This window comes from Uranotaenia lowii, chromosome 2 (assembly GCF_029784155.1).
Source record: "Uranotaenia lowii strain MFRU-FL chromosome 2, ASM2978415v1, whole genome shotgun sequence".
Taxonomy (NCBI): Eukaryota; Metazoa; Arthropoda; class Insecta; order Diptera; family Culicidae; genus Uranotaenia; species Uranotaenia lowii.
The window spans coordinates 557,937-583,153 of NC_073692.1; the positions used below are offsets into that span (position 1 = coordinate 557,937).

Genomic DNA, 25,217 nt, shown 5'->3' on the forward strand with positions numbered 1-25,217 from the left:
TTGACCGACGCATAGGGCTGAGATAAAAGATCTCCACTGCTGGCGATCCGGAGCCAGCGTCTTCACTTGCTGCCAGCCAAGGTTCTCGTCAACTTTGCGGATTTCAGCGGCTAGACTTCGCCGCCACCAGCTTTTGGGCCTGCCTCTTCTTCGATGCCCATCTGGATTCCAGGCAAGCGCCTCTCTGCAAATCTCGTTTTCATCTCTTCGCAGCGTGTGCCCAATCCATCTCCACTTACGTTCCCGAATCTCGATTTCTAGCGCCTTTTGATGACACCGGCGATGAAGTTCAACGTTTGAGATCCAGTTGCCAGGCCACCAAGCGCACCAGGCCACCAGGCGTGACCGCCAGATGTTTCGGAGACTCGCAAACGCAAATCGGGCTTTTCTGATCCGGGTATCGATGTCCCTCTTGGTACCACCATCAGGCGTAATCTGGCTACCAAGATATTGGAAGCACTCCACTGTCTCAACCTGTTGTCCAGCTACCACGAAATTGGAACGATTTTCTGTATTGATTTCCATCGACTTGGTCTTTCCGACATTGATTTTGAGACCTGCTGCCTTGGAGCTCTCGGTGAGGTCATCGAGTTTGCTCGAGTTTGCTTGCTGTTGAGTCTGCACCGTCGTGCAAGACTTTGCACGAAAACGCGTGGTCAATTTGATTTTCTGTTCGGCCATCTCGGGATACCCAAGTGACCTCATGTGCTGGTCGATGGGGGAAGAGCGATCCACCGATCACCATGTTGTTGTTGTCACAAAATTCTACAAATAGCTCTCCGTTTTCGCTCATCTGTCTTAGGCCATGGCGCCCCATGATGCGCTCAAAGTCCTGATTATCGGAGCCAATCTTTGCGTTGAAGTCGCCTAAGTGGATTTGAATGTCACCCTTCGGAATTCTCTCAACCACGCTGTTCAATTGACTGTAAAACTGCTCTTTCTAATGCAAATCGGCAACGTCAGTTGACGCATAACACTGGACCATTGTAAGGTTTCTAACCCGTGTTCTGAATCTGGCTACGATTATTCTTTCGTTTATCGGTTCCCATCTTATGAGGGCCGCATAAGCCTGCGGGCTTAATAGGAAACCAACTCCTCGTTCCCGAGTAGCGTGTTTTTCCTCGTATGCCAGAGTAAAGCAGTACTTGAACGGACTGTGTCTTGTGTTCTCCAGTGTTAGGCCAACGGACTTCGCTCAGTCCCAATATCTCTAGCTTGAGGCGGCTAGCTTCTCTAGCAAGTTGAGCCAGCTTACCTGGCTGGGTCAAAACATTCCAAGTTCCACTGAACACTGAACACGGAACACTGAACGAGGGGAGAAAACAAATACTGTATTAGTTTTCAGAGAAATGGCGTTTGTAAATTTTGCACGAGCACCACGAATTTCCGCTTTTGTAGTATAATCATCTAGCGATTTATACATTCAGCACTTCTTTACGGATACAGAAAGGGGAAAGGCGGCAGAAGTATTTATAAACATTATATTGTCGAAATGCGCAAAGAAATATCAGGTTTGGCCGGCGATATGCTTGTTAGAGAGAAAAGCAATATCAAGCTACGACGAGCGCCTCCCAAAACGACTCATGTCGTTCCTGCAGCTCACACGTGTTACGTGATGTTCTGGCCGAATTTCGCTACTACGGTGGAAAATCCTGGAATGGTATGCGGCCAACAACGTCCAATCCGTACATAAGGATAAGAACCCACCCAACACTTCTGATCGAACATTCTGGGTCACAATAAAGCGGAACCAACCTACCTACCTAACTACCTACCTATCTGAGGATAAAAGATCTCCATTTATAACGCAAGACCGATCACGCTTCCTGTGCAAGCAGGTGGCTTAAGCGCCACTTCCTAATGGAAGACCACCCACCCTTTCTTGTGTTGCCCAGCTTTATGAGACTCAGTCGTGAGTTCCTTTGATTCCCTAATTTAGGGAAGAAGCGGAAGGGTCTCTGGAATAGGATCCGTACTTCGACTCTGTCGAGCCGCCCCGGAAACGAGATAGAGCCAAAGAGTTCTTGGAAAAGAGAGTCAGCAGTTGTTCGATTACAAAGCGAGCAGCCAGGTTTTGTAAGCCTTCGGGCGAGCTCCTACTCCCTATACCCTGTGAAAAAGAAAGCCGTGATTGGATTCGCGGCCAATCTCCGCAGTAAATAATTCAAAATGGAATGGTATCCTACAACGATAGCAAAATACGAACAACGTGAAACCCCCTTCCCAATGTCCCCAATCAATCGATCATTTCGGTTCAGACGGTCTAGGCTGTTATTCCTTTACAATTACATGGTTTTATTACAGATTGAATTGTGTGGTGTGGTTTACATTTGTTTCATGTGTAAGGCCTTATTGTTTCAAATTTCTCTCTCTATGCTTCGACCGTTCAAGCATGCTGGTGGAGACGCTTGGTGTTTTGTAATTCTCCGAGAAGGATCACCGGTACATGTTTCGGATTTTCCAGTTTTCCACTCCGTGGGTGGCGAAAAGAATGGCTACTTTTCTCGGCTCGCCTGTCCGTTCCCAAATTCCGATTAGTCCGCCGGAAAAACGTGACGGATCTAATCCTTCGCAAACGCAACGTAAAGGCTAAGGTTGCGATGCCTCGAAAATGATACTGTACAGTTTCAATCACTAAAGCGACATGTCGGATTTGTATGAGTACTCACGTTTTGCGATTAATGCTTCAGCGGGGTTTGTTTCACGGCGAACCTCGCTGGTTTTGCTGCCGTGCTTCAACCGTCCAGTATTGGCGTTCGACGATCAGTTCGCTATGGACGAAGTGCTGGTGCTGATGCAGCAAACCACCTTTTTTTGCTCGGTGGTTACCGCGTGGCTCGGCGCTTCGTAGTTGTGACCGCTGTTAAGATGAAACCGCAAAACGTTAAGCTGGCCAATCTGATCGTGTGCTTAAAGGGAGCTTACTCTTAGCCCCACCGCAACGACAAATGGGTGGTAAAACCGGTCTGGTAATTGTGGTGGCGTGTTGCTGTAGAGTCGATGGTGGGCACGTCGCCCGGATGACCTCGTCTACGGGGGCGCCTGGTCAGATGGGTCTTGTCCGTTCTCCTTTCACCGCCTCTCGACTGCGGCGAAGATTCCAGGCAGGCGTCGCTAGTGCCCGTTACGGGTCGTTGTAGCCGGTGAGGGTTCTAGCACAAAACATAAATTCGTCTCACCTAGGGACTTTCAAAAGTTTAACTTTTACGTACCTCGGGTTTTATCACACCTTGCCTTTCTAATACTGGCCACAACCTTTCCTACTACTTTTTCTGTACGGGCTTAAGAGAGAGAATTGATTTTAAAGTGGGACACCAAGTTGGGGATCACAAGCTGAACTTAAACAATTTACCAATTGAATTAACTATTACGCGAGCTAGTAATTAATCAACTAGGCGAACTTTCCTCTTCTGATTACGAGTGGTAAGTGAGTAGATGAGCCTATATAGCCCTCTGACTGCCTGATCAAACCCGAATTCGAAACCGGAACTACCCGATACGACGTAGTCTGATCGGGAAGTTAAACAATTAATTCTTATTTCCAAGAGCTCCCGAATAGACCTTGTCTCCCCCTTCTGAACCCGAATCCCAGAAACCAATCCCCTTGCTTTCGTAAATCTAGGTGCACAAAGTGCACACGAAAGAGGTCATTAACCTGACGCCAAAGCAAGAGCGTGGTCGGTGGTCCTCTAGGAGGTGGAGACCCAAGTCATGCTTCCAACGAGAAGTGTGTCGGTCGATTGAAGGCGTTAGCTGGAGGTTTACTGATTTAATGATTGATGGGGTGGTGCTGATAAATAAACTTATGATTTTTGGCTCTTTATTTTTCTATTGATTTTCCATTTGTAATTGTAACAATTGTAACAATAATCTGATCTATGTTACCTGTTTTATTTTGATAATAATCTACATTGGATTTGACATCATCACTTGGCCAAACTATGTGTTTAGAAAAATTAATAATTAAGTTTCTATAATGTACCCGTTACACATTTCAGGCGATCCGGAGCCAGCGTGCTCACTTGCTGCCAGCCAAGGTTTTCATCAACTGTGATCAACTGTGTGGAGCGCCTCTCTGCTAATCTGCTGCTCTCATCTCTTCGCAGCGTGCGCCAAAGCCATCTCCACTTACGTTCCCGAATCTCGATTTCTAGCGCCTTTTGATGACACCGGCGATGAAGTTCAACGTTTGAGATCCAGTTGCCAGGCCACCAAGCGCGGATGATATTCCGCAGGCAGCGCATTACAAAAACTTGCATTTTTGGCGTCGTAACCGCATATGTGCACCATGTTTCTTACCCATAACAACAATACAGATTTGACGTTTGAGTTGAAGATTCGGATTTTCATTCGTAGGAACATCCGGCGTGACCGCCAAGAGAATTCTATGCATTTGAAATGGTAATGATCAAAACTTCACAACTGCTTCACAATTTTCTCTCTCTCTCTCTCTCTCCTTAAATTTTCAGAACAGAATTGACTAATTTGGAGGCACAAACCAAATTTGCAATTTTGTAGTTTACCAGCTCTGGTTTTCGAAATAACATTTCAAAGTCTTACTGTGCTTCTTAAACCAAAACACAAAACCAAATTTCACGGACCTCACAAGAAACAGTTCACCACAAAAGTAAAGAGTGACAAGCGTGGTAACCTTGTCAAATCTATGGACTCTTGGAAGGAGAGGACAGGAAATGGTATTCATAACCGTGTGCAATCTGGAGTGGAAAATTGAAGCATCACCCTTAAACCCATCCTTTACCCTTCCTTAAACAAAACCAATCCAGGATTTTAAAAATTAAAGGTTTTACTCACTAACCAACTTTCTGATTACCGCAAATAAATTTGACTTTGAAGTTAAAGAATTTGTTATTAATTTTCACCGATCTGTTGAAAACGGAATTCAAATGAATTTTTCAAATCAAAATGAATCTTAGATATTTTTTCAAGAAGTTTCAAGAATAAGTTAAAATGCTTTGCAGTCTTCAACAAAGAAGTAAAAAAAAATATAACGATATCAATGATTAATTTAACTTAAATCTGATAATGTCAAAACTTCTAAATGCCTTAAACTAGAAAAACTAGATATGATAGAGAAAACAAGGTGCCGAAAAATGCTATTCCCCTGTGTAGTTTATCGCTAGAACGTTGATAGAAGATTAGAATCGATAAGAGTGAAAAGTTGTTGAGTTCAAAGCTAGGGCGACGTACGACGCATTGACGACGACCAAGCACTGAATTTCTATAAATTTATGAACGGATCTGCTAATAGTTTTGCTTACTGAAACATTCAATATTCAGTCAAATCCAAAAATTCAGGAAAAATCAGTGTTTTTTCTAAAAATCAGAGAAAAATCGAGGCTTATCAGGTTATCAGGGTGGGCCTTCAAAAATCAGACAAATTCTAAAAAAATTAGGAAAACTGGCATCTCTGATCTCATTCATTACAATGAAAAAGAGAAGTGGTGATCAATAAAATACACCCTTGTCTCACTCCAGCAGTTACCGGGATAGGATCGGACAAGACACCGTCTTGCAGGATCTTGCATGAAAATGCCTCGTACTGTGCTTCAATTAAGAGGACTGGTTTCTCTGGGACTCCTCGTCGTTTTTTTTTCGAAATCAACGAACACCAGCAGAAGAGAGTCCTTGAATTCATTGATTTGTTCCAGTATGATTTGTAGCGTTGTGATGGGGTCCACTCATGATCGTCCGGATCGGAATTCAGGTTGTTGCCGTCGGTAGCGTCAATCTTCTCTTGGATCCTGTGCAGAGTACTTTGAGGGTTGTACAGATCAACGTTATGCCACGCCAGTTACCGCACTCGTTCAAAAAAAAAAAAAAAATCCTGAAAAAAAATAAACTTCAAATGGCTCCGAGTTGCAAAAAAGATTTCCACTGTCTACTTGGATGGAAATAACACAACAAAGGAGACTCGTCAGGCGAAAAGTACTCCAACGGCTAAAATAGTGGCTCCAGAGAGTGGACCGCGCAAAGTCGCGCGTCTTGAGAGAAAACAGACATTCTAACTCGAGTGCATTGATGAAAAATTCGAGGATGTGATATACCAAGATCGTAGACTTAAAAAAAAAAACTCGAAAATAAAACACTAAACACACTTCCGGGTCGACTATGTTGTTATATTAATATATTTATTACTGTATCTCAGATATAGTGTCATATGAATTATCTGGTAGTTTTTACTTTGTTTGTTTTTAATTATATAGCTTTGACCACAACCATCATTTTACATATCAGTTTGATAAGTTTTGTTGTATGTAAGAAGGTAAGTAATAATAATAATAATAATATTCTGTCGTTATATCATAAAATGAGTAAAAAAAGGGTGTTTGTCTTTCACTTCCCTAGTCTCTAACGTGTAATTTGGGTTTTTTTTGTTATGCATGTGATTACGTTTCGAGAGTATGATCGTGTTAGTGTATGGTTTGTTTTTCTGTGGGTGAGACTGCGAGAATATGTGTATGTTATGTGAGTGTGTTCTTAGTATTTCTGAACTGTATAATTTTTTTTTCTCGTTTTCTTTTTTTTCAAGTATATGTGGTTATAAAAATTCATATTTCCTTTATCTATTTGGAGATCGTAAAATAAACAATCTGAATGGTAATTGTTTTCACAACATCATCTGCATGCGCATAAAATTCGACAATACTTGGTAACATATATATTGGGAGTTGGTTTCTTAAATAGTGTTTTTTTTGGGTTTTTTTTTGCTTCATTTTCTATATACTAAACACAGTATATTCTTTGGTTCCTACCATTTTTTTTATTTTAAGTATTTTTTTTTTTGAAAGTTTGTTTTTGATTTGAACTGTGTACAAATCTCGAACATCAACCTCTACGAGTGACAAATTTGGGCGAATGTGCTTGTTTCAATTTTGTTGTTGTTGTAACCTTTTCTCGTTTGGTTATTGCTAGCATGAATTTTTTTCTGGTTATTTTATTAGTTGTTTAGCTGTTCTTGTTGTCGTTATTGTGTTTTTTGTGTCTGTGTTTTGATTTTTGTTTAAGGTAGGTTGTCCACTGATAACAAGTCGTTGATATATTTATAAAAGCTGTATTTTTTTATTTTCATTATTTTGATTTGCTAATTTCACTCACGATACCTGGGCGTAGCAGAATACGAACTATTCACATCTCTAGCGAACAGCTTTGGATTCGCAATTCCCCAATATATTTTTGAATTTGATGCGCAATACACGTATATGGTAAGGTTGCCAGAATTTTTTCCACTCCCATCCGGGCCTAGCAATTCCGGGCATTTTTTCAAAAAAAACTGGCAAAATCCGGGCATGGATTTCAATTTTTCAAATCCAAAAACCGGGCAAAAACCGGGCAAAGTTTAGGTGTTGTTATACATAAAAACAAAGAAAAAATGCAAAAAAAAATTAAATCCATATTTTATTGATGTTATTGCAGACTTCCAAAAACTTTTTGGAACACTTAAATATTTAAAGGTTTATAAAAGTAAATCAACGAAATAATTTGAAACAACCGTTGAAAATATCCATACCATTAATCGATTTAGCTGAAACTTACTCAAAAACTTAGATTTTTTTTGGTTTTTTTTTGTAAAAATTGTGAAAAAATCCGGGCAATATCCGGACTTTTTTCACGATATCCGGGCAACCGGGCCGGGCCGGACTTTCTCGAAATTTTGCATCAAATATCCGGGCAAACCCGGATAAAACCGGGCAATCTGGCAAGCTTAGTATATGGTATATATAATATATAGTTAGTACTTTTTTTTACGGTAGACTTACACTAGTACAAATCGTGTCTTAATAATAGTGGTTCACAAAATCAACATATTGTATTTATTTCCTCTTTCTCTTTTTTGTTGTATTAGATGTTTTTTTTTCGTCTGTTCTTACGACTTCTTATCATACTAATAATTTCACTCGAGTTTTACGTTTCATTAAGTGCTACCGAAATAGTGTTGATCGAATTTTCACTTACACAACCTCATAGTTCCAACGATTTATTTTCTTCCGGTTCTTTTCTTCCATTTCTAGTTATAAAGAATTCATCTCTCTCTCTTGTTCCAAATTTCACTCTAAAGAATCACTGCGTAGAATCATATTCTACTTTCTATATAAACATTCACAAACCTTTGAGCTGATCTTTATTTTATTTTATTTTGTTTTTTTTTGTCATTAGGATGGTATTTTCGTTAGTTTTGGATTTTAGATTTTTTATGTTCCATTTTGCGAAGCACAGTTAAAAATAAGTTTTTGCACTGAATGACGGACAGAAAAGTTTGCAGGTTTTTTTTCAATTTTTTACAGTTACAATAGTGTGCGGTCGATTTTCCTCAAAAATACAAGGTAGTAAAAACAACAGGACGATGTGATATGAAGATTTAAAATGTGATCGGTAGTTTGTCAAATTGAACTTTCTCCAAATTTAGTTGGTTTTGTTTTCGAAGTTCACCCGTGAAGAAGTGTTGAGTTTTGCTTTTCAAACAATTTAACAGTAATCGATTTTAATTTTTGCTTTTCTCTCGTATCGAAACCAAGTTTTTGGTTGAGACCATCATACGAAGATTTTCTTTTTTTGTTTTCTTGTACCGGGATCAAAAATTGATGCAAAATTTAAACTACCTACAATGAGTATAGATTTGGACTCGTATTGAATTGCGTTGACAATAAACTTTACTTGTCGATCATTTTCTTTTGCAAATGGCTAAAACCTTTTGCATTGTGTACTGGTTATGTTTTTCTAGAGTTTATAAATTTGCTTAAGAAGTTTTACATGTTTAGACATTCGATGTGACAGAGTTTTTTTTTTGTTTTGATAAATGTCGGCGGAGCAGTTTTTTTTCTTAAAGTATACATTGAACGTTTTTCCTTCTTTCCTCGAGAATTCGGTTTGATTATTGCTTCTTCTGTTTTGTGATAGGAAGAATATTTTAAAAATTAATAAGATTAAACTGAGTGAATTAAAAATAGCACACCACCCTGGTTTCGGTTGGTAAAAATGTTTGGTCCTTATTTCTTCTACAATTTTTTCAAAAAATGCTGGGCGGGGAACTGCCAAGAGCCGTTTTGTCGTCAATTATAAAGCATTCCAGAATTTGGAGAAACTTGCGATCTAATTTTCTTGCTTACGCTTTGACTCTATTGATGCTCTTTTTATTGATAAGGCTTTATTCCTTTTAGATATGAAATCCAGCCTATGTTTATATTTTCTGGACGAACCTGAGAAAAAATTGAACTTCTTGGCCACTCCCTTGATCGAATGGTTCAGATGGGGCTTGAAGGTACCTTTGCCTTCCTTGCCTCCACAGAGTCGATCAACTACGCCTATTTTCCTGCTTCATGATTTGTGATAAAGATCAAATAGTTTTTGAAGATCCTCTTCACTATGTGAATGATCCTCTTCCAAATATGTGAAGATCCTCTTCCTATAGGACTTTTCTGGATTCAACCTTGCGCCAAATTTGATATCTATGTTTTTTTTTGGTTGCATGCTATCTTAAAAACCAAGTGGTTACAGATTGTCATCAAGTTTTGCGCATGTAAACTAATTTTGCTGAAAATCCGATTAGATTTTACAGAAGAATGTGTTTTTCGAGTATAGAAGATTTTCCTAGCATTTTCGAATTTTAGCTGGGCTTTGGATCTACCAAAAGCCTGCCGGACTACAGGATAAGGTATTCGAAAGTTTTCATTTCATTCTGTTGAACTCCAAATTCTTTATCAGCATACCACTTTTTTACTAGTTGAGAGTTTAAATTTGGCGTTGCAAATCATGCTGGAAAATTAACTCAGGTTCCAACAACGCCTCACAATGATCAATGAAGGATATCCCCAGAATTTTTTTGGCCGTTGCGTCGTCAAATATATAGCATTTCAGAATTTAGAAAAAATTGCAATTCATATTTCTTGCTCACGTTTTGACGCTATTAAGGATCAAATAGTTGATTTCCAAATATGTCGAGATCTTCCTATGGGATTTTTCTGGATTTTCCACAAAATTGCGCCAAACATTATTAACTAATTTTGCTGAAAATCAAATAAGATTTCACAAAAGATAGTGCTGGACTTTTTTCCTCCAAAATACATACCGAACAACAGGATAAGTGTTGTACTTTCATAAATGAAAGAGCTGTTTATAAAAGTAGACTTTATTTGACAAAAGGCAAAACTGGAATGAACTAAATTTTCACTTGTTGATTTTCCTTAGTGATCAATTGGTTGCTATGCTAGTAGGGAAAACACTCGCCTACTAGTCGGATGGTAATATTTCTTCCTTCTTTATTCTCAGAATACTAGGTATGGCTCCAACCTTGATGGCATTCTGATCCGTTGAAGTCGTGGTGGTCTGGAACATGAGAGAATAGGTTCTGTGGTTGGCTGTAAAGGACTCCATTCTTCAACGTCCCCAGGGAATTCAGCTTGATCATCTGCTTGAATGGTTGAGTCGAGCTGGGATTCTGGTTCGTTGATAGGAGCAGTGAAACGCGGTTCTTGATGTGTTGGTACCGGTTTCCGATTTGGTGAAACAACTTCCGAATGCTGTGATGGTGTTATGTCCTGCTGGTTCGGTGAAGGCAATCCCAACATGTCCATGAGAACGAGTCAGTTTCTGTCGTCCGTGCCGTGGTTTGGAAACTTCCGAAAATGTTGAGTTGCATCGTTGGACCGAAGTAACTTTTCTGGTTTGAACTGGATGGAAAAAACTTGGAGAGAGGAAGTGACCACAAATCAAACATTTCGATCCAGTCCAGACCGAAAAGATTGAAGTTTTGATTTGTCACGTAACACAACCCAGATTTTGTGTTCTTGTCCAGAGTGATGTTACAATGCAGCTGACCAATGATGTTGAAGGGTTTTCCTGATGCGGTTTTTGCTTGGATACCGGTTTGAAGGAGGGGTGGTGAGCCAAGTTCCTGCCACGAACGCTTGGAGAGGATGGTGATGTCAGACGCTGTATCAAGCTGCATACGTAACATAATTCCGTCGATGGTGACATTCAGGAACTTTCTTGACGCTGCGCTGCTTCCACGGTTGATAGCAAAAACTCCGTTGACTTTTGGTTTGAATTTTTCCTTCTGTTTCTGTTCTTCTGTTTCGGCTTCGCCGAAAAGCAATTGCAGTAGCCCTCCTTGTGGCTCGTTTCGTTGCAGACTTTGCACGTGTGATTTGAAAATGAGCAATCACGTACAAAGTGCATGTCTCCACACTGCCAACAAGGACTCTTTGGGACGCTTGACGGTTCCCTCGGTGATGAAGCGGGTTGATACGACTGCTTTTTCCGGTCGATTGCGCAGATTGAAGCTGTCGTTGGTTGCTTCTGCTCCAGCACAGCCGTGTCGGATTTGAGGTTATGTAAACGTTGACATTCGGTGATCAGGCTTTCCAGTTTACATTCCCCTTTGCCTTCGGATTCCAACTTCGATAACAACCTTGTTCGGATGTCAGATTCCCTCGGAGACTGTAGACCGCAAATAAAAATTAGGGATTCGAACTGATCTGCGGTGATTTTGTTCAGCTCAAAATTTTCGCAGCGTTTATTCACGATTCCGGCGTAGGTAACGTAATCATCTTCCCCGTGCTTCGTAAGTTGAAAACATTGAAATCGCTTGTTGAATAGTGATATTTGAACACCAAACAACTGTTTCAACTTAGTGACGGTGTCGGCAAAAGAAAATTCAAGTGGATGAATCGACAGAATAAAATTCACATACTTGTCGTGAACGTTAATGCTGAGGCTTCTCAACAGCAGGTGAACTTTTGCTTCGTCATCCAGATTTTCTCCGTCTTTCAGGAACATGTCCTCGTACTTCTGGAACCATCGATCGAATACCAAACCGTTTTCGGGATCGTAGCAAAACTCCTTGATGTTTGACGCCAATGACTCGATGATGAATTCTGGACCGCTTGCTGGCCGGACCGGGGCTTCTTGATTGTTGAATTGTTCCATCACAGCCATCAAACGAGCGTTTTGTTCAGCCATCTGTCGGTTTTGTTCGGCATCTGACGATTTTGCTCCATGATGATTCCAAGCAATCTTGAGCTTTCGGTTGGTGGTGCCATGTTCCGTTGATTGAAAACGTGCGTTCTTCAATTCTGGTCGGCAAAATGTTGTACTTTCATAAATGAAAGAGCTGTTTATAATAGTAGACTTTATTCGACAAAAGGCAAAACTGGAATGAACTAAATTTTCACTTGTTGAATTTCCTTAGTGATCAATTGGTTGCTATGCTAGTAGGGAAAACACCCGCCTACTAGTCGGATGGTAATAATAAAGCAATCGAAAGATTTCTTTAAATTTATCCACGGTTGAACTGCGATTTCTTTATCGCCAAACCACTGTTTTACTAGTTGAGAGTTAATAAACTCTGGATCCAGCAACGCCTCATCATATTCACTGAAAGTGGATAAAGTTTCTGCTTAACTTTTTTTAAATTGCGGCCCAGAGATGGGTCTTGACTCAACCATTCAGTCAGCGAAACTTTTTTTTGTAGAGAAATGAATCCGGCAAACGCATCATTTCTCATCATAACTGACAACCCGTGCAGGATATGAGAAGGCAATGCAAATCTTGCCGTGTTTAAAAATGTCCAAACTTGATTCCAACTACCGTAAGATGAAATGATGGGAATAGAAATAGACCAAGAAAAATGATTATGATCACATGGGAGAACTATTCCCTTCATTCCGATAGACATCGACACTCAACCAGTATAATATTCATACGCTAGGTTGGTCTCCTATAGTAGAATGTTAATACATGGGCCCCGGAGAGGCGCAAGATGTGGGTTCAAGTCTCACCGGGAGACAAGGCGAATTTTTTTCGCATGTTTTTCAACATCGATTTTCTCTTATCTAGTCCCTGAAATTTCATCTAAGTTGGATTCATTTCTCTACAAAAAAAATTTCTGCTTAACTTCACTCCCGAATCGAAGGCAAATCATGTAAAAAGTGCTGCTAGCCATGTGGTTTATCAAGGTTCGTACGAAAATTAAAAATTCTCTCATTCGCCGATTCAAGAACTGCACTTCTGTACGAATTCGACATGATTCTAATTAATGCCGTATCGCAATCTTCCGGGGTGTCAAGCCGTTTTCGCTGCACCATGTTCTACCATTCTGAGCAACACACTTCCTACTTTGTTTAATATCCACAGAATCATTAAAACCGATATGATTGTGATTATTTACTAACATTCTGTTAGGTCACAAATGTTTGCTGCGATGCATTTTGTAGAACATCGAATCATTTGGAAGGAAGTTATCCAAGAGCCATCTTGGATGTATCTTTATGTTTCAGCATCACAGAATTAACTTATCTCGTTCAGTTTACGGGTTTGTTCAGCTAAAATTTTAATAGCCTTATTTGTATGGGATTTTAAGACATTTTGTTTGGGAGGAGCATGAAAAGTTTTTCATGAATAACGTTGGTCCCCATCGGCCGATTTCTTTTGAAAACGGCTTTTCTTAAAGCCTAAACCACCCTAAACTATGACAAATATTTCATCCGAAAACTGCATTTCAATTTGACTTATGATAAAAAAGTTTAAGACCTCAAAAATGGGGTAACTTTTTTCAGGGTGATATTCATCACTGTCTATACTGCGTCAAAATGTTCGAAGCAGTGTCTCTCATTTAAAGTGATGAATATCACTCTAAAAAAAGATAGCTATTTTTTTAAGCTTATAACTTTTTAATCCTAACTAGAATCGAAATGCAGTCTTCGGATGAAATGTTTTTCATAGTTTCAAAAGAAATCTGACGAAGGGGACCAAAGTTATTCATGAAAAACTGGATTTTCATGCTCCTTCCAAACAAAATGTCTTAAAATCCCATACAAACATAAGGCTCGTTGAGCGACCCCTTCCCGTGATCCGATCTGGCCCAAATTTGGCATGAGACCTTGTACTAGGCCTAGGAATATTTAAGCCTGCAGCGCATAACTTTTTCAAAAGTTGTGTCATTTGGGGAACTCTATTGGGCATGTTGTCATCAGTTCCACGATTTTTTGTAATTTGTGAAAATGTGAATTTAAAAATGACCTCATCACCCCCCAAATTTCAAAGTTGCACTCACAGCCCCCCTGGAGGCTTTCAACGCCCCCCAGGGGGGCGATAAGAACCACTTTGAAAACCACTGATCTAGAACAATTCGTAGAAGAAAATTCAGACGACTGTCAATCACAACCTACATCTTCTAAGAGACAAACATCATGGTAGTGCTATTTTGTTACTCTCAGTGGGTGAATTTTTTTTTAAACATAAAAATCACTCTGAACTGAACTGAAAATTTATGATTTCAAATTCGATTTTCATCCAAAGTCTTCAATAAAAATTTAAATTTTGATTTTAGATTGGAATTTAATTCCTCTCACATTTTTAACAATATGTTTAAAAAAAAATCAATCAAAATGCTGAAATTTGTAATTTTAAATTCGAGATGGAACAGTTTTGTAGTTTGACTTTCTGTAACAATTTTTATTCTACTAAAAAAAACTAAATTTCAGTACAAACATGTATGCAAGTTCCGATCAAATCTCAATGCCTCTAATCGGTTCCGCTGTCGGTTTTTTCGGTTCTTAGATGCTGAAATATCGCTGATAGATAGACGTGACGTGATGTGTGACTGGCTATATTTAGAGTGCTTGCTTAATCGCTTAGTTTAGCAGTTGTTGTTTATGTATGTGTATTGTAGATATAAGGACATTCACACTCACTCTCACAAACACACACCCACATTTTGCCCCGATGTTTCCTGGAGCTGCAAAATCCTCTCGACGCTCGACATAATTAGCCCCTAATCAAACAGATGCCGTTGCTGATGCTGCTGCTGCTGTGCGTGGCGACGACGTCGAAAAGTTTTGCGAAACTGTCCAACGACTCGAACGGCACCAGCTGGCTCACCAGGAGGGAGGACGACGAACAAAAACTTTGTTTTTGTCCACACTTTACCAGCTAATCCACAGTCACCGGTTGTTGATGTTGCTGCTGTTGGGGCCACACATGATGACGAGGGCTAGCAGGGCCAGCAGCATTGTCCCACCGCTGGTCAGAGGGCGCCAGTTTCCACATCCGCCGCCGTGCTGCATTGCGGCCGGGTTCTCACCTAGGCAGGGGTTTTTTTGTTGTTGTTGTTTGGGTTTGGATGAGAGATTGATACGCATTAGTTAGGTGAGAAATTAGGGATTTTGATTTAATGGATACTGATGGGTCGGAATGGCTGTTGAATGTTATTTGATCGATGTAGGTTTAATGTAGGTTTAAGTAAAGCATATTCCATTTGAGATGATGGTCGATATAACAACGTTAAAAATTCGTTCGGTTCTTAATATTTCGGTAATGATTTGCTCAGCTCCAACTTCACAGTATCGGTTTCGCATTCTAGTGATAAAAAATCTTTTGTGCTCATGACTTATAAAATATATATGATGAAATCTTGGAGTATACCTAGCTTGCCATTATCAGTTGTTCGGACACTCTTGATTTATTCGTCAATTGAAATAGTTCAAGCGATATTCATTCATTTAGGTACAAGTTTTCGAAAAGAACCACCATTTTTTTTGCTCATGTCTACGATCGCAGTAAGCCACTGATTATCACATTTTTCGTCAACAACCCATAAGTCTCAATCAGAAAAAATGATTCTCCATTTTCAACGAACCTTCAGAAACTATCAGTTCTAATGTTTTCACTAAATGCACAATATTTTTTTTCTTTTTTCACGCTATTGATCCAATTTAACGTCACATTTGCTCCTGCATAAGAAGCATTTCGAAAACATTTATTCGGTGTTGGGATAAACACAATCGCACTCGTGAATAGAGAAAACACTACAACCAGTTGTGGGTTTTATTTCCCATTCTTCGTTTTGAATTGCACATTTCCAGAAAATAAGACATTGCTAAGTCAATACAATGAAGAAAAAATGCTGAACTTCCTTTCATCAGCTTTAAGAACCAAACTTAAGCACGCGAAGTTGCCCCTGATTGACTAATTTTGTTTTCGCACAGAACGATCCTAACTCTCCCCTGTCCCACGGTGGTCGGTGGTCACTTCACACATATGTATATGGTTTATCTCCCCAATCCGGTTGTTGCACTTTTGAATAATTTCATTTGAATCTAAAATGAAAATGTTTAATTATCGAAAATTTTCGCGGATGAAGAAAAAACACGTGCGGTGCGTAGAAGGCACTTCTCCCCATATCAACGATTATGCTTATACGATAGGTACTTTATTTTTTTACGATTGGCGCTTTCACTTTCGGAAAGGCATCATTTATAAATTTTGAACTTTGTCCAAAGTCAATTCTAAAGTAAGTTTCATGGTCAATTGAAGTGCACTCGCTAAACTAGTACGACTTTATGCTAACGGGTGTTGTTCCACCTTTTTGATGACAACGTATTTATGTAACCCTTACCTGTGGAGCAATGACAAAGTTTGTAGGTCTTAGGTACAATTTGTTGTACCTACCACTTATTTTTCTATGCTGAGATATCCGTATAACAAAGATCTTTCTAGAGGATTAGGCAAGGATGAAAACGAATTAATCGAGTCTTTACTTTGGACCTTCAGAGAGCAATATTGTTTGAACCCAAGTATCTGTTGAGATTAGTCTCATCGTAGTAATCGATGGGACAAATATCAAAATACACATCATTAGTAATAAACATGTTGCGTGAGCGACAGACAGAGGAATAGAATTTTCCGATTTGTTAAAACGACCTTTATTTGACAATATGTACGTTTGTTCGGTGGCGAGAAGGGTCGCAGGTAGGCTGTCAATCGGGCTGGTGGAAGATTACCCATAGCTGGAGGCTTTGGACAAGCTTGGCGGATTTTACACCTTAGACAGTTCCTTCTAACACGATCAAGTTCGGAGCGGAGGCGAGGAATATTGTACTTAAGTCGAATCTCATTCAATGCGGTTTGATGAATCTGATGGTGGTATTTAGCGTGGTAGTCACACGATCAACAGGTTGGTTACGTGGTGTTGCCTCGGGAGTATAACTGGGTTTTTCGTGGCCTCATCCACCCATTCGCAGGCGCCAATACGTCCTTGCATTCGTAGAACACCGTGCTCATCGATGACTGGATTTAGTTTGTAGAGAGCACTGGATTTCGGCAACGTACGTTCCCAGGGCAGGCTTCCGAAAAGTACAGCTTTGCTATGACAGCCTATTCCTTGCAGAACAAACTGTCTCGGTTTTCCTCACCACTCGGTTTGCTGCTGTACCATCGATAACGAATCGAAACGCTTCGGCTACGTCGCACACGTACGGGAACACAGGCTGTATCTGAACAATCGGCTCAAAGCATGCGTTGCCGAAAATGTTGTGCTTTAAGCTGTAGCGAACCCAACCGACAGTTCGGTTTTCATCCCTTCATGCCTCCTGTTTCGGCTTTTATTGTTCACGGTCTTCGATAACTTAATATCATACAGACTGGTTACTTAAACTACGCTTAAAACTATCCTTACTTATATTAAAATAAAAATACACATACACTTGGTTGAACAATCTACAAGAGATGTCAAATGGATTATAAAATTCATTTCTTCCATAATTGTTTAATCTTAGCGGCTCGAAATTTCTTAGGGAACGAGATGGGACATGATACGGTATCCTTTCGATAAGACTGGCACTATCTATATTCCCGGATATGACGTCGAATATAAACAAACGACGAAGCAGCACAACACGTGAGCCGATTGGTTCGATATTCAAGATTCCACATCGGTCATGGTAGGAGGGAAGTCGCTGAGGTTCATTCCATGGTAAATTTGGAAGCGCGTATCGCAGGAACCGCCTCTGAACTGACTCAAGTAGTTTCAGCCCTCCAATTGAATTAGGTGCCCATATTTGGATATTGTACTCCAAACCGCTGCGAACGAGTGAGCAGTATAATGCTTTGAGAGTGGTAATGTCACTGAATCCTTTGGTGTTCCTTACCAGAAATCCCAGCACAGTTTTTGCTTTGGCCACGGTTACAGCTAAATGCTCCTTGAATGTCAGAGATTTATCCATAATTACACCAAGATCCCTAATAGACTCAACTTTTTCAAGAGAGACGCTATCAGCTGTGTACAGATGGGTAATCTCAACCCTGCTTCTGGTGAACGTAAGAATCTTACATTTTTTTAGGTTGACTTCCATCGCATTCACTTGGCACCAGAGCATTAGATTATCGAGGTCTCGCTGAAGAAGCAAACAGTCTGAGTAATGCGTAATTGAGCGGTACATTTTCAGATCGTCTGCATAAAACACTAATTCAGAACCAATTAATTGACAAAGGTCGTTCATGAATAGGTTAAACAGGAGAGGACCTAGATGGCTACCTTGGGGGACCCCAGAAGGAACAGTGAAATGTTGGGATTTGATGTGGCCCTGTCTGACGAAGGCAATTCTGCCTCGAAGATATGACTCGAGCCATTTAACCAGCCAAGTTGGGAAACCCATTCTATCAAGTTTGTCGATTAAGAGGTTGTGGGGAAGCCTATCGAACGCCTTGGCAAGATCCACGTATATTGCATCCACTTGCTTTTTATTTGCAAGACAGCTGCTGACGAAGGGAACATACACCATCAAATTTGATAAAGTTGACCTCTTTTTGCGAAAACCGTGCTGACATTCTGCGATAATGTGTGAAGAAACAGTGCTCATTACGTTGAATACCAAGAGTTCGAAAACCTTTGCCAAGCAATTCAATATAGAGATACCCCTGTAATTCTCTACGAGATGTATATTCCCAGATTTGTGAATGGGAGTGATTGCAGCAGTTTTCCAGAGTTTAGGGAAGGTAAATGTCTCCAGGGACTTGTTAAATATCATGCTTACCGGAAGTGCCAGAGAGTCACAGCACCGCTTGATGAAAATCGGGGGCAGACCATCGGGGCTTGCTCCCTTACGCTCGTTGATTTCTAATAGCGCCTTCCTAACATCATTTGGGGTGACTCTTATTTCGGGAATGCTGATGTTGAACGAGTTCACAGTCGCCAAGTGTTGAGTACTACTGGTATTCCTGTGCTTTACGAAAGTAGTTTTAAAAAAATCCGTGCACAGTTGAACTGCTTCTATCGTGTTCGTTGATTGACGATTGAGATACGAAAGATTCAACGGAAGTCCTGAATTACCTCTTTTGTTTTTTACGTTTTTTACCTTTTTTGTTTCGAAAATAATTTCATCCTAACTGTCGGCTGCAGGCGTGACAGTTTTGGGCAGGACTGTCACGGGAGACTGTCGTGCCCATACCGTATCCATGCCCGATCGTATGCGCTGCTGCTCGGTTCGAATAGATCGAACGAGCCATCTACTCAAACCGAGCAGCAGCATACGACCGAGGCGTAACGCGATGTGTGGTGCCGGTGCAGGTTAGGCGAAAAGGGAAGGGGAGGGTGATTGGGGTGATCACCACCCGCAGAAGCTTCAAGCAAAAGGAAAATACGTTCGTTCGAAATTAACTCGGCCCGAGCGAATCTCGGCTACAGTCGGACGGAGTGAGTAGTACTGTCATGCGAAATTCAACGCATTGAAAACTGTCACGAAGATTTTCCCAAAACTGTCACGGAGCTTAAAAAACTTTCATACCCACGAACAAACTCTTGCATGAGGTAAAACAAGCCATCGCTGTACATCGCACGACCGCTCCTTTTAAAACTGTCGGGGAAGAAATATTCGGGAAACTTTCATCGAGGTGCATGTGCGACGTTCGCAAGAATACTGTCGTTCGCCAGTACTTTTCGGAAGCCTGTCCCAGGGTGAAGCTCCTTGTACTCGACTGCATATCAATCGAACTTCGTCCGAGTAAGCCTGCTGCTGAACACATCGGTATTGTGTTCTCAGCTGATTTCAACTCCTCCTGTGTCAGAGCGCCTCTCACTAGGGTGGTTTTTCTAACGGTGTTCTGGAAGTTGATGAAATAACGGTGTAAGTATCCGTCAGATCGCAAAAGTCGTTGCCATTTCGAAAAACGTTCGAAAGAAATGATCAGTGTTTTGGTTTCTTGGTAGTGAAGAACGCTAGCACGGATCTCTTCCATCGTCGTTCCTTGATCTCCAGCGTCGCCAGGCCACGAATCTTCGGGTTCTAGTAAGAAATCTGGTCAATTCAGTTCGGCAATCTTTGCCACTTCGTTCCTTCATCCGCTACGTTCTGCTTAGTTGGAAGCCATCTCCATTCTCCTACTTGTGTTGTATCAAGAAATTCGCTGACCCTAAACGCAACAAATTGGCTGTATCGTCGATGATCAGACCGTAACCAGCACACTACGTCACGGGAATCAGTCCAGAAAACGCATCGTGTAATCTTTATTCTGTGTGGCTTGGCGATACTATCGGAAAAGCGTGCTCCAACTACAGCGGCCTGCAACTCGAGACGAGGAATAGAGAGGAACTTCAACGGGGCTACACGGGTCTTTGATCCAATCAGCGCACATTCCGCCTTATCTCCTTCTTGGAATTAGAAGTAGGCAACGGCAGCTATTCCATTTTCACTAGCTCCACACTGTTGGTCGACTCGATGGGCGTCACAGTTCGGTAACAGCGTGGGATAGTAACTTGACGTACATTCGGCAGCGCTTCAATCCATGTCAACCACTTTTCGGTCAACCTCGAGTCGATTTCATCGTCCCAACCGGTTCCGGAACGCCAAATCTCCTGGAGCAGGATTTTCAAATAAATGAGAAAGTTGCCAATGAGTCCCATAGGGTCGTATACAGTCATCAAAGTTCTCAAGACTTCACGTTTTGTAGGCATCCTTGCTCCGGAAAGTAGCTCTGCATCGTGTTTCGGTGATACGTAAACGTATCAGTGAACGTAAACGTATCAGTAGTTGTGTCCCACCACATTCCGAAGACTTTCTCTGTTGACATCTCCGGACAGAAGCTCATGTTTTTCTCCACGGTAGGGTTTTCGTGTAAGTTTTCGATAACATAACTTGAGTTAGAATGCCAGTTTCTTATCTCGAACCCTCCTTGCGCGTGAATCCATCGAACTTCTTCAGCTAACTTCGTCGCATCTTCTTCGGTTTCTACGCTTGCCAACATGTCATCCACGTAGTGCTCGTACTTAACACACTGAACTGCCCTAGTGTATTGTTCCTCAAATCTGTCAGCGTTCCGGTTCTTGACGTAATATGCACTGCTTGGAGAACATGCCGCTCCGAAAGTCATCACTGTTACCACGTACACCTCTGGATCTTCAACTGCAGCTGTATTGGGCCACAATTTCATCTGGCTTCGCTGGTCCTGCTTTTTCATCTTTACTTGAAAGAACATTTCTCGGATGTCTCCCACGACGGCGATGCGAAATTCACGAAACTTGAAGAGGACAGTTAACAGGAATACTAGCTGATCAGGTCCCGTAAGAAGGAACGAGTTTAACGTTGACTTTGGCTGCTGCGTCGAACACGATACGCATCTTACCGGGCTTGTTCGGATTCGTAACAGGAAATATCGGCAAATACCAGTCGTTTGGATGCTTCTCCGCTTTTTCCTGGATCGATAGTCGCCAAATATAACCTCCTCGTACTCGGACATCTTTGCTGACCTCGCCGCTGCTAATTCAGGCTCTCGCTTCAGTCGTTTTTCTAAACAGGCTAGACGCTTCAGAGCCATTCCTTTGCTGTTCGGTAACCTTGGTTGATCGTATCACCACAACAATCCAGTCTCGTAACGGTTTCCAATAAGACGTGTTTCAGTAGACAAAATCTTCAATGCTCTTTCTTCGTCCTTAGAGAGAAGTGACTTCGAAGATCCATAGATTCCCATCGACTCGATTGAGAAGTACTCCTTCAGGGCTTCATGAACATCTTTCTCGCTATCTTTGTTACACGGGCAAATGTGAAAGCTATGGTAACCACTATAGTCTGACTCGTTAACACCAAACTCCGCTGTACAGGGACCATACAATATCCATCCAAGTCATGTCTTGGATGCCATCGGCTCGTTCTCATCTCCCTCAAGGCTTCTTAAAGAACTTCCCAGGCGACAGTTGTTCATCCCTATAAGGATTCGTGGAGAAGCTCCTTCGTAGGACCGTAGGGGTAGCCCATCAAGATAACCGTACTTCGTTACCATTTGCGGAACTGAAACTGACTGCTTCGGTAGAGAAAGGTCCTTGACCGTATGAACCTCCGACAATTCGAACACTTCACTTGCTTCGGTTGTTCCGGAAATCTTCAAAGCTAGCACAACCGACTCCTTTTCTTCCCGACTTTGGCCTCCAGTCCAGTCAAGGCACAATGGATAAGGGGTGCCATTCAAACCAAGTTCTTTCAGTAGACCGTGCTCCATTAAAGTTGCAGATGATCCATCGTCGAGGAACGCAAAGGTATTCACTTGCTTTCCCTTCCCGTAGATTGTCACAGGCACATACCGAAACAGAACTCTCCGAGTAGCCTTTGAATGCGTGTTGCAGCTCTGCGTTGTAGAATTCGAGGGCGAGTTATCGTTGCTAGACTTTGTTGACTCAGAAGCCGCTGGCTTGCTGTAGCGCTTATCGTCATGGAGTAGCTTGTTGTGCTTGAACGTGCAACCGTTTCTTCCGCATGGTTCTTTCACCTTACAAGCACCAAAATGCTTCCGCAGACACTTCCTGTACAAATTCTGCTCTTTGATGATCGTCCAACGAGACCCGATGTCCAATTTAAGGAATTTCCGGTACTGTTCAAGACCACTGCATTCACCTGAACACGCGACGCAACCTTTCGCCTTCAAAACAGTAACCGAACGTTCTTTTTCAGGATTCTCAAAACCTCCACTGGCTTCCGAATGCACGTTAATGAAATTCTCATTCTTTCTTTCACGCTTTTCAATTTTAGGTGGATTAATCGATGGCAACGTTATGGTGCTATTGGTGAGTCGTCGGGCCGAAAGTAAAGCTTCGAAATAATTAGTCCGGAGAGAAGCTTTGATGAAGCTGATTACCGAGAGGACTACTACATGGTGTGGTGCTACGATGTGGTTAGCATGCGTGAGCTCGCTTTCAGCTGCTGAAAACACATTCTAGTGCTGTGGTGTGTGTACGACGGTTTGTTGCCATCAGCTCCTACCACATCTTGTCGCCAACAATCCAAGCTAGACGACTACGGCCGGGGATCGCAATTGGAAAGAGAAGTTTGCTCCAAGAGCTCACCCTACGATATTCAGCTACGCTGCGGTCGATTTCATCGTGTTTTTGAGACAATTTCACGAACGAACCAATCCAAACCTCAATATATTTCTTCTAGTTCCAAAGATATTAAAAGTCGAATATTTTTGTGATTTTTCCGTAGGACCAAAAGTGATTTCTCTGCTGTCCGTAGCCACCCTTACGTACAGCGGAATCAAACTTGGGATCCATAATTGCTTGTTGATCTGTCCATAAGATCCATGATTGTCATTTTTGTCATGTTTGTAATTTGTCAATTTTATCATTTTTGTAAAGTTGTTCAAAGGCAATATGAGCACAAAATTGGAAGATACCAGATCGGAACTGTGCAACGTTCGGGTTGTCCACTTTTCACATTTTCCTGACCGTGAACTTGACGATTGAACAAATCAAAAGGAAAATTATACGTTTTCCTTTTCGATTAAAACGCTTCCATTCCTTTCCCGGTGACAACCAGAGGCCGACTCAATTCTAGATAGAGCACGTGTTATGGTGTGAAAACTACAGCTGATTGATGGAAATTTCTATGAACGTTGAGATATTCGAATTAAATGTGAATCTGAGTGAGAGCTAGGCATCTTACCATTCAGCACGTGGACCGCCACCGTGGCCTGTGCGATGTCGGCGAGGGCGCAGGTGTAGTTTCCGGTATCGTACCGGTTAGCGTTGGCAATGTACAGCCGACTCATCGCTCCACCCGTCAGCAGATCCGTTTTGACGCTTTTGAGGGAAGAAACACAAGTTTGAAGGAAATGTATCAGTTGTTGTTGATCACGTTTTTGCGATGCAGTTGTCTCAATTTTCCAATTACTGAAATACCCCTACAATTATGCAATTCAAAAGAAAACTTAAAAGGGAGTTTTAAGATTTTCACAATTAGGATTCGTTTTAAGGATTTAAATGTAAGTCATAATGACATTCATAAGTTTCAACTGAGCTGAAAAATATCCTAAAGGCTCCCGTCGATTTTCTTACGAGGGGTAATGAAAGCAGCCCAATGATTTTCTTTTTATAACATTCATTTTTTTACCAAACCAGAAAAACTTTTTCTTTCTCCGCTCGCTGCCAAAAGCTTCGCAGTCGGGCAGCAGGTGACAACTTTTCCCTATTTTCGTATTCTGCATTGATGCTTTTTCCTGCTGCCTAATGAGAAGCTAAATTGGCACCATCTCGCCAGCGTCATCGTCGACGTAGTGTTGTAGATAGTGCTTATTTTTAAACGACGGGCTCATCATACAATTGTCCCCGGGGAAGCATGACTAATTTCTGATGAATTTATTTCACAAATCTCGGCGAAATTCTGTCATCCATTTTAAACCTCTCGTTCTTGGTTCATTTCACCTGTGGCAATTGCAGCATCCTTTAGAAACTTTCTGAGTAGGTTTTAGAATTCTTTAAGCTGTGTTAAGCAATTAAAAGGATGGAAATAATATTTTTCCGGTTACAGAATCTCATTGCTAGATTTAAGTATGCAATGATTATGGACAAACTTTTTCTGAGCTTTAAAATATGATTCGTTTTTATTCGATAATAGTCATTTTTAGCACACATATGACAGAGAAAAAAACCCAAAAACAATACATAAAAGACACTGAAATGAAACAAAAATGACAAAAATGACAAAAATGACAAAAATGACAAAAATGACAAAAATGACAAAAATGACAAAAATGACAAAAATGACAAAAATGACAAAAATGACAAAAATGACAAAAATGACAAAAATGACAAAAATGACAAAAATGACAAAAATGACAAAAATGACAAAAATGACAAAAATGACAAAAATGACAAAAATGACAAAAATGACAAAAATGACAAAAATGACAAAAATGACAAAAATGACAAAAATGACAAAAATGACAAAAATGACAAAAATGACAAAAATGACAAAAATGACAAAAATGACAAAAATGACAAAAATGACAAAAATGACAAAAATGACAAAAATGACAAAATGACAAAAATGACAAAAATGACAAAAATGACAAAAATGACAAAAATGACAAAAATGACAAAATGACAAAAATGACAAAAATGACAAAAATGACAAAAATGACAAAAATGACAAAAATGACAA

At 40.8% G+C, this 25,217-nt stretch overlaps 2 protein-coding genes across 2 annotated transcripts in view; both read right to left on the bottom strand.

The window, feature by feature from the left end:
- Positions 1 to 6,474: 6,474 nt before the first annotated feature.
- The window catches only part of LOC129741085 (zwei Ig domain protein zig-8), a 67,063-nt gene continuing 48,320 nt past the window's right edge, over positions 6,475 to 25,217 (bottom strand). The window contains exons 6-7 of the mRNA XM_055732786.1: positions 23,721 to 23,857; positions 6,475 to 15,097 (exon numbers count right to left, since the gene is read on the bottom strand). Of these exons, the coding sequence (XP_055588761.1) occupies positions 14,958 to 15,097; positions 23,721 to 23,857 (277 nt within the window). The 3' untranslated portion in view covers positions 6,475 to 14,957. The remainder of the gene's footprint in view (positions 15,098 to 23,720; positions 23,858 to 25,217) is intronic.
- LOC129748182 (uncharacterized protein K02A2.6-like) lies at positions 10,993 to 11,976 on the bottom strand. The gene has a single exon (XM_055742692.1). It carries the CDS (start codon positions 11,974 to 11,976, stop codon positions 10,993 to 10,995), a length of 984 nt encoding a protein of 327 aa, XP_055598667.1.